General features: G+C 49.1%; 1 protein-coding gene across 1 annotated transcript in view; it reads right to left on the reverse strand.

Annotated features, from left to right (window-relative positions):
• The window catches only part of LOC109877186 (E3 ubiquitin-protein ligase ZNF598), a 47,310-nt gene that overhangs the window by 25,652 nt on the left and 11,733 nt on the right, over positions 1 to 9,925 (reverse strand). Inside the window, exons 2-4 of the mRNA XM_031821537.1 lie at positions 3,142 to 3,254; positions 1,595 to 1,724; positions 288 to 499 (exon numbers count right to left, since the gene is read on the reverse strand). Coding sequence (XP_031677397.1) covers positions 288 to 499; positions 1,595 to 1,724; positions 3,142 to 3,254 — 455 coding nt within the window. The remainder of the gene's footprint in view (positions 1 to 287; positions 500 to 1,594; positions 1,725 to 3,141; positions 3,255 to 9,925) is intronic.

Genomic DNA, 9,925 nt, shown 5'->3' on the forward strand with positions numbered 1-9,925 from the left:
GTGTGTCCAAACGTGTGACTGTGTGTGTGTGTGTGTGTGTCCAAACATGTGACGTGTGTGTGTGTTTCTGTGTGTGTGTGTGTGTGTGTGTCCAAACGTGTGACTGTGTGTGCGTGTGTGTGTGTGTGTCCAAACATGTGACTGTGTGTGTGTGTGTTTCTGTGTGTGTCTGTGTGTGTGTCCAAACATGTGACGTGTGTGTGTGTGTAAACATGTGACGTGTGTGTGTATGTGTGTGTGTGTCTGTGTGTGTGTGTCCAAACATGTGACTGGTTGTGTGTGTGTACCTGTAGTACTCCTGGGCTCCGTCAGCATCACAGAAGTGACAGAAGTAATGGTCTCTACGGAGGTGTTTCAGCAGCTCGTCGTTGTCAAGGTAACGGTCATCACAGAACTTGCAGAGCGGGTGTCCGCGGTGAGACGTGTCATCTGGGTCACCATGGGTACGGTGACGTGCCAAATCCTTCCGGTTATACCACTTCCTCTCATGGGAGAAGATCTGGTGGGAACAGGTTACATACATGTTAGACAGACAGGTATAACAGGCAGACAGGTATAACAGGCAGACAGGTATGACAGGCAGACAGGTATGACAGGCAGACAGGTATAACAGACAGGTATAACAGGCAGACAGGTATAACAGACAGACAGGTATAACAGGCAGACAGGTATAACAGGCAGACAGGTATAACAGGCAGACAGGTATAACAGGCAGACAGGTATAACAGGCAGACAGGTATAACAGGCAGACAGGTATAACAGGCAGACAGGTATAACAGGCAGACAGGTATAACAGGCAGACAGGTATGACAGACAGGTATAACAGACAGACAGGTACAGACAGGTATAACAGACAGACAGGTATAACAGACAGACAGGTATAACAGGCAGACAGGTATGACAGGCAGACAGGTATGACAGACAGGTATAACAGACAGGTATAACAGACAGACAGGTATAACAGACAGACAGGTATGACAGGCAGACAGGTATGACAGGCAGACAGGTATAACAGGCAGACAGGTATAACAGGCAGACAGGTATAACAGGCAGACAGGTATAACAGACAGACAGGTATAACAGGCAGACAGGTATAACAGGCAGACAGGTATAACAGGCAGACAGGTATAACAGACAGACAGGTATAACAGGCAGACAGGTATAACAGAGACAGGTATAACAGACAGACAGGTATAACAGACAGACAGGTATAACAGACAGACAGGTATAACAGGCAGACAGGTATAACAGAGACAGGTATAACAGACAGACAGGTATAACAGACAGACAGGTATAACAGGCAGACAGGTATAACAGGCAGACAGGTATAACAGGCAGACAGGTATAACAGGCAGACAGGTATAACAGACAGACAGGCATAACAGACAGACAGGTATAACAGGCAGACAGGTATAACAGACAGGTATAACAGACAGACAGGTATAACAGACAGACAGGTATAACAGACAGACAGGTATAACAGACAGACAGGTATAACAGGCAGACAGGTATAACAGACAGACAGGTATAACAGACAGGTATAACAGACAGACAGGTATAACAGACAGACAGGTATAACAGACAGGTAACCTACCTGCAGGTGTTTGGTACAGAGTTTGCAACAGAAGAGTTCATGCTGTTTCCTCATGTGCTGCTCCAACTCCTCAAACTTAGAGAATACTTTAGACTCTGGACACACAGGACACTCAGACTGCAGCAGTGTCCTACAGGCAGAGACAGAGACATGAGGAAGAGACTCTGGACACACAGGACACTCAGACTGCAGCAGTGTCCTACAGGCAGAGACAGAGACATGAGGAAGAGACTCTGGACACACAGGACACTCAGACTGCAGCAGTGTCCTACAGGCAGAGACAGAGACATGAGGAAGAGACTCTGGACACACAGGACACTCAGACTGCAGCAGTGTCCTACAGGCAGAGACAGAGACATGAGGAAGAGACTCTGGACACACAGGACACTCAGACTGCAGCAGTGTCCTAGAGACAGAGACATGAGGAAGAGACTCTGGACACACAGGACACTCAGACTGCAGCAGTGTCCTACAGGCAGAGACAGAGACATGAGGAAGAGACTCTGGACACACAGGACACTCAGACTGCAGCAGTGTCCTACAGGCAGAGACAGAGACATGAGGAAGAGACTCTGGACACACAGGACACTCAGACTGCAGCAGTGTCCTACAGGCAGAGAGAGAGACATGAGGAAGAGACTCTGGACACACAGGACACTCAGACTGCAGCAGTGTCCTACAGGCAGAGAGAGAGACATGAGGAAGAGACTCTGGACACACAGGACACTCAGACTGCAGCAGTGTCCTACAGGCAGAGACAGAGACATGAGGAAGAGACTCTGGACACACAGGACACTCAGACTGCAGCAGTGTCCTACAGGCAGAGACAGAGACATGAGGAAGAGACTCTGGACACACAGGACACTCAGACTGCAGCAGTGTCCTACAGGCAGAGAGAGAGACATGAGGAAGAGACTCTGGACACACAGGACACTCAGACTGCAGCAGTGTCCTACAGGCAGAGACAGAGAGAGACATGAGGAAGAGACTCTGGACACACAAGACACTCTGACTGCAGCAGTGTCCTACAGGCAGAGACAGAGACATGAGGAAGAGACTCTGGACACACAGGACACTCAGACTGCAGCAGTGTCCTACAGGCAGAGACAGAGATAGACATGAGGAAGAGAGACAGCGACTGATAGTAGATAGAGAGGTCCAGGGGGAGGACAGGAGAAGAAGAGGGCCAGGAGAGGAAGAGAGGTCCAGGGGGAGGCCAGGAGAGGAAGAGAGGTCCAGGGGGAGGCCAGGAGAGGAAGAGAGGTCCAGGGGGAGGCCAGGAGAGGAAGAGAGGTCCAGGGGGAGGCCAGGAGAGGAAGAGAGGTCCAGGGGGAGGACAGGAGAGAGGGATAGGAGGAAGAGGAGAGAGGGCCAGGAGGAAGAGGAGAGAGGGCCAGGAGGAAGAGGAGAGAGGGCCAGGAGGAAGAGGAGAGAGGGATAGGAGGAAGAGGAGAGAGGGCCAGGAGGAAGAGGAGAGAGGGATATGAGGAAGAGGAGAGAGGGATAGGAGGAAGAGGGATAGGGATAGGAGGAGGAAAGTAGTGTACCTGAACTGAGCGTATATCTTGGAGTCTGTAAAGTAGATGTCATGTTTCCTTTCCACCTGCAGCGTCTGGAGGGGCTGAGAGGAGAACGCCACCAACTTCTGCACAAACAGCACCTAGACACAAACACCCTGTCAATGGGAATCAGCCTTTACCTGACCTGTCCACTGGTAGCTGCACAAACAGCACCTAGACACAAACACCCTGTCAATGGGAATCAGCCTTTACCTGACCTGTCCACTGGTAGCTGCACAAACAGCACCTAGACACAAACACCCTGTCAATGGGAATCAGCCTTTACCTGTCCACTGGTAGCTGCACAAACAGCACCTAGACAGAAACAGCACCTAGACACAAACACCCTGTCAATGGGAATCAGCCTTTACCGGACCTGTCCACTGGTAGCTGGGGTCAAGCCCTTGGGGTTTTCCTTGTTATACCAGCCAACATTACAGCGACAGTCAAAGTCCAGCTGTTAAATGAAGCTAACCCTACCCTGGGGCACTAGCTCACAAACTAACAGGGATTAGCCAGCTAGTTAAAGTGAGTAGTGAAATCAGTCTGTAGTCCCACTACTGAACAGACCAGAGTAGTGTTTATAATGAGATGGAGAATCCGTCTCAGAGACCATACTTATTTTGGGAGACTGCAAAAAACAGGATAAATATATTGTTTCAGGTGTTTAGTTACTTTTTCCTCAACTAGTTTCTCTAATTTTATAGCAAGCTAGCTTGCACTGCAGAGCAGCTTGCTAGCTTAAGGCTAGGCTGAAGCTACCACCGTAGCTAGCTGAATGCTAGGCTAGGTTGAAGCTACCACCGTAGCTAGCTGAATGCTAGGCTAGGTTGAAGCTACCACCGTAGCTAGCTGAATGCTAGGCTAGGTTGAAGCTACCACCGTAGCTAGCTGAATGCTAGGCTAGGTTGAAGCTACCACCGTAGCTAGCTGAATGCTAGGCTAGGTTGAAGCTACCACCGTAGCTAGCTGAATGCTAGGCTAGGTTGAAGCTACCACCGTAGCTAGCTGAATGCTAGGCTAGGTTGAGGAAACCACCGTAGCTAGCTGAATGCTAGGCTAGGTTGAGGAAACCACCATAGCTAGCTGAATGCTAGGCTAGGTTGAGGATACCACCGTAGCTAGCTGAATGCTAGGCTAGGTTGAGGATACCACCGTAGCTAGCTGAATGCTAGGCTAGGTTGAGGAAACCACCGTAGCTAGCTGAATGCTAGGCTAGGTTGAAGATACCACCGTAGCTAGCTGAATGCTAGGCTAGGTTGAAGATACCACCGTAGCTAGCTGAATGCTAGGCTAGGTTGAAGCTACCACCGTAGCTAGCTGAATGCTAGGCTAGGTTGAAGCTACCACCGTAGCTAGCTGAATGCTAGGCTAGGTTGAAGATACCACCGTAGCTAGCTGAATGCTAGGCTAGGTTGAGGAAACCACCGTAGCTAGCTGAATGCTAGGCTAGGTTGAAGATACCACTGTAGCTAGCTGAATGCTAGGCTAGGTTGAAGAAACCACCGTAGCTAGCTGAATGCTAGGCTAGGTTGAAAATACCACTGTAGCTAGTGGAGTGGAATCCCAACATCCCTTGTGGTTCAAGGCTCAGTTGCGAGAGACACCACACACTTTACATTTTTCCTAACTCTGAGTGTTCTTCAGTCCTGCCAGAGTGCCCTGGAGAACAGGAAGTTGCCATACCACAGAAGATGAAAATATGTGTTGGGGGGGTTATGGGATAGCTAGCAACTTGTAAACAATGACCTGTTAAGACAGTTATACTTTGACTGTTGCCTCCAGTTTCAAAAGAAGAAAATGTCAGGCTCTTTTTTTCTGGCAATTGTGCCGTTATCAGACATCAAACCTACAAAATGTTATAAAATGGCCTCTTAGCGAGATTGACTTGTCATTTCAATAGGCACAGGATACTAACTCAAATCTGGTTTTATGACTGGAATTAAACGTTACCATGGTTTGCTTAGCTAAATACAGGCAGCCTATAGCCCCTGATAAAACGTAATCTCATTTCAGATAGCCTACAGTAGCCAATGTGGAGGCAAAATGTAAACTGAATGATTTAGCAGTTTGCTTAGTTGTGTTTCCCAATAGCCTAATCTGATTTACCTTCAATCTAATGCTGATCACCTGTAGCCTAATCTGATTTACCTTCAATCTAATGCTGATCACCTGTAGCCTAATCTGATTTACCTTCAATCTAATGCTGATCACCTGTAGCCTAATCTGATTTACCTTCAATCTAATACTGATCACCTGTAGCCTAATCTAATGCTGATCACCTGTTGTCTAATCTGATTTACCTTCAATCTAATGCTGATCACCTGTTGTCTAATCTAATGCTGATCACCTGTAGCCTAATCTGACTATTACCTTCAATCTAATGCTGATCACCTGTAGCCTAATCTAATGCTGATCACCTGTTGTCTAATCTGATTTACCTTCAATCTAATGCTGATCACCTGTTGTCTACTTCTCTGATAGAGTTCAGTGTGTCAAATCGGAGGGTCTGCTGTCCGGACCTCTGGCAGTCTCTATGGGGGTGCCACAGGGTTCAATTCTTGGACCGACTCTCTTCTCTGTATACATCAATGAGGTCGCTCTTGCTGCTGGTGAGTCCCTGATCCACCTCTACGCAGACGACACCATTCTGTATACTTCCGGCCCTTCTTTGGACACTGTGTTAACAACCCTCCAGGCAAGCTTCAATGCCATACAACTCTCCTTCCGTGGCCTCCAATTGCTCTTAAATACAAGTAAAACTAAATGCATGCTCTTCAACCGATCGCTACCTGCACCTACCCGCCTGTCCAACATCACTACTCTGGACGGCTCTGACTTAGAATACGTGGACAACTACAAATACTTAGGTGTCTGGTTAGACTGTAAACTCTCCTTCCAGACCCATATCAAACATCTCCAATCCAAAGTTAAATCTAGAATTGGCTTCCTATTTCGCAACAAAGCATCCTTCACTCATGCTGCCAAACATACCCTTGTAAAACTGACCATCCTACCAATCCTCGACTTTGGCGATGTCATTTACAAAATAGCCTCCAATACCCTACTCAACAAATTGGATGCAGTCTATCACAGTGCAATCCGTTTTATCACCAAAGCCCCATATACTACCCACCATTGCGACCTGTACGCTCTCGTTGGCTGGCCCTCGCTTCATACTCGTCGCCAAACCCACTGGCTCCATGTCATCTACAAGACCCTGCTAGGTAAAGTCCCCCCTTATCTCAGCTCGCTGGTCACCATAGCATCTCCCACCTGTAGCACACGCTCCAGCAGGTATATCTCTCTAGTCACCCCCAAAACCAATTCTTTCTTTGGCCGCCTCTCCTTCCAGTTCTCTGCTGCCAATGACTGGAACGAACTACAAAAATCTCTGAAACTGGAAACACTTATCTCCCTCACTAGCTTTAAGCACCAACTGTCAGAGCAGCTCACAGATTACTGCACCTGTACATAGCCCACCTATAATTTAGCCCAAACAACTACCTCTTTCCCAACTGTATTTAATTTTAATTTATTTATTTATTTTGCTCCTTTGCACCCCATTATCTTTTTATTTCTACTTTGCACATTCGTCCATTGCAAAACTACCATTCCAGTATTTTACTTGCTATATTGTATTTACTTTGCCACCATGGCCTTTTTTGCCTTTACCTCCCTTCTCACCTCATTTGCTCACATTGTATATAGACTTGTTTATACTGCATTATTGACTGTATGTTTGTTTTTACTCCATGTGTAACTCTGTGTCGTTTTATCTGTCGAACTGCTTTGCTTTATCTTGGCCAGGTCGCAATTGTAAATGAGAACTTGTTCTCAACTTGCCTACCTGGTTAAATAAAGGTAAAATAAATAAATAAATAAATAAATAAATAATCTAATGCTGATCACCTGTAGCCTAATCTGACTATTACCTTCAATCTAATGCTGATCACCTGTAGCCTAATCTGACTATTACCTTCAATCTTAATGCTGATTGGAAGATATATTGCAGTTGCCAATGTAATGAACTAAACATGGCCATTAATAAGTGCACAACAACACAAGGCTAAAACAACAAACTGAACGTAGACCATTACATCTGACTGCCAGATCCAGGCATGATACACAGTCTGCACACATTGATGTGTAATGACTCCAGCGACAGTCAATTCCACATGTTTACTGTCTCAAATGGTAGGTCCCCCCCATAACAGAGGCCCCTGGACTGTTCCCCCATAACAGAGGCCCCTGGACTGTTCCCCAATAACAGAGGCCCCTGGACTGTCCCCCCCATAACAGAGGCCCCTGGACTGTCCCCCCCATAACAGAGGCCCCTGGACTGTCCCCCCCATAACAGAGCCCCCTGGACTGTTCCCCCATAAGAGGCCCCTGGACTGTTCCCCCATAACAGAGGCCCCTGGACTGTTCCCCCATAAGAGGAACTCACCCAAAGACCGTATGAAGATGGGCAGGAACTCACCCAAAGACCGCATGAAGATGGGCAGGAACTCACCCAAAGACCGCATGAAGATGGGCAGGAACTCACCCAAAGACCGCATGAAGATGGGCAGGAACTCACCCAAAGACCGCATGAAGATGGGCAGGAACTCACCCAAAGGCCGCATGAAGATGGGCAGGAACTCACCCAAAGACCGCATGAAGATGGGCAGGAACTCACCCAAAGATCGCATGAAGATGGGCAGGAACTCACCCAAAGACCGCAAGAAGATGGGCAGGAACTCACCCAAAGAGCGCAAGAAGATGGGCAGGAACTCACCCAAAGAGCGCATGAAGATGGGCTGGAACTCACCCAAAGAGCGCATGAAGATGGGCAGGAACTCACCCAAAGAGCGCATGAAGATGGGCAGGAACTCACCCAAAGAGCGCATGAAGATGGGCAGGAACTCACCCAAAGAGCGCATGAAGATGGGCAGGAACTCACCCAAAGAGCGCATGAAGATGGGCAGGAACTCACCCAAAGAGCGCATGAAGATGGGCAGGAACTCACCCAAAGAGCGCATGAAGATGGGCAGGAACTCACCCAAAGAGCGCATGAAGATGGGCAGGAACTCACCCAAAGAGCGCATGAAGATGGGCAGGAACTCACCCAAAGAGCGCATGAAGATGGGCAGGAACTCACCCAAAGAGCGCATGAAGATGGGCAGGAACTCACCCAAAGACCGCATGAAGATGGGCAGGAACTCACCCAAAGACCGCATGAAGATGGGCAGGAACTCACCCAAAGACCGCATGAAGATGGGCAGGAACTCACCCAAAGACCGCATGAAGATGGGCAGGAACTCACCCGAAGACCGCATGAAGATGGGCAGGAACTCACCCGAAGACCGCATGAAGATGGGCAGGAACTCACCCAAAGACCGCATGAAGATGGGCAGGAACTCACCCAAAGACCGCATGAAGATGGGCAGGAACTCACCCAAAGACCGCATGAAGATGGGCAGGAACTCACCCAAAGACCGCATGAAGATGGGCAGGAACTCACCCAAAGACCGCATGAAGATGGGCAGGAACTCACCCAAAGACCGCATGAAGATGGGCTGGAACTCACCCAAAGACCGCATGAAGATGGGCAGGAACTCACCCAAAGACCGCATGAAGATGGGCAGGAACTCACCCAAAGACCGCATGAAGATGGGCAGGAACTCACCCAAAGGCCGCATGAAGATGGGCAGGAACTCACCCAAAGGCCGCATGAAGATGGGCAGGAACTCACCCAAAGGCCGCATGAAGATGGGCAGGAACTCACCCAAAGACCGCATGAAGATGGGCAGGAACTCACCCAAAGACCGCAAGAAGATGGGCAGGAACTCACCCAAAGAGCGCAAGAAGATGGGCAGGAACTCACCCAAAGAGCGCATGAAGATGGGCTGGAACTCACCCAAAGAGCGCATGAAGATGGGCAGGAACTCACCCAAAGAGCGCATGAAGATGGGCAGGAACTCACCCAAAGAGCGCATGAAGATGGGCAGGAACTCACCCAAAGAGCGCATGAAGATGGGCAGGAACTCACCCAAAGAGCGCATGAAGATGGGCAGGAACTCACCCAAAGAGCGCATGAAGATGGGCAGGAACTCACCCAAAGAGCGCATGAAGATGGGCAGGAACTCACCCAAAGAGCGCATGAAGATGGGCAGGAACTCACCCAAAGAGCGCATGAAGATGGGCAGGAACTCACCCAAAGAGCGCATGAAGATGGGCAGGAACTCACCCAAAGAGCGCATGAAGATGGGCAGGAACTCACCCAAAGACCGCATGAAGATGGGCAGGAACTCACCCAAAGACCGCATGAAGATGGGCAGGAACTCACCCAAAGACCGCATGAAGATGGGCAGGAACTCACCCAAAGACCGCATGAAGATGGGCAGGAACTCACCCAAAGACCGCATGAAGATGGGCAGGAACTCACCCAAAGACCGCATGAAGATGGGCAGGAACTCACCCAAAGACCGCATGAAGATGGGCAGGAACTCACCCAAAGACCGCATGAAGATGGGCAGGAACTCACCCAAAGACCGCATGAAGATGGGCAGGAACTCACCCAAAGACCGCATGAAGATGGGCAGGAACTCACCCAAAGACCGCATGAAGATGGGCAGGAACTCACCCAAAGACCGCATGAAGATGGGCAGGAACTCACCCAAAGACCGCATGAAGATGGGCAGGAACTCACCCAAAGACCGCATGAAGATGGGCAGGAACTCACCCAAAGACCGCATGAAGATGGGCTGGAACTCACCCAAAGACCGCA

The sequence above is a fragment of the Oncorhynchus kisutch genome, unplaced genomic scaffold, assembly GCF_002021735.2.
Source record: "Oncorhynchus kisutch isolate 150728-3 unplaced genomic scaffold, Okis_V2 scaffold3991, whole genome shotgun sequence".
NCBI classification, from domain to species: domain Eukaryota; kingdom Metazoa; phylum Chordata; class Actinopteri; order Salmoniformes; family Salmonidae; genus Oncorhynchus; species Oncorhynchus kisutch.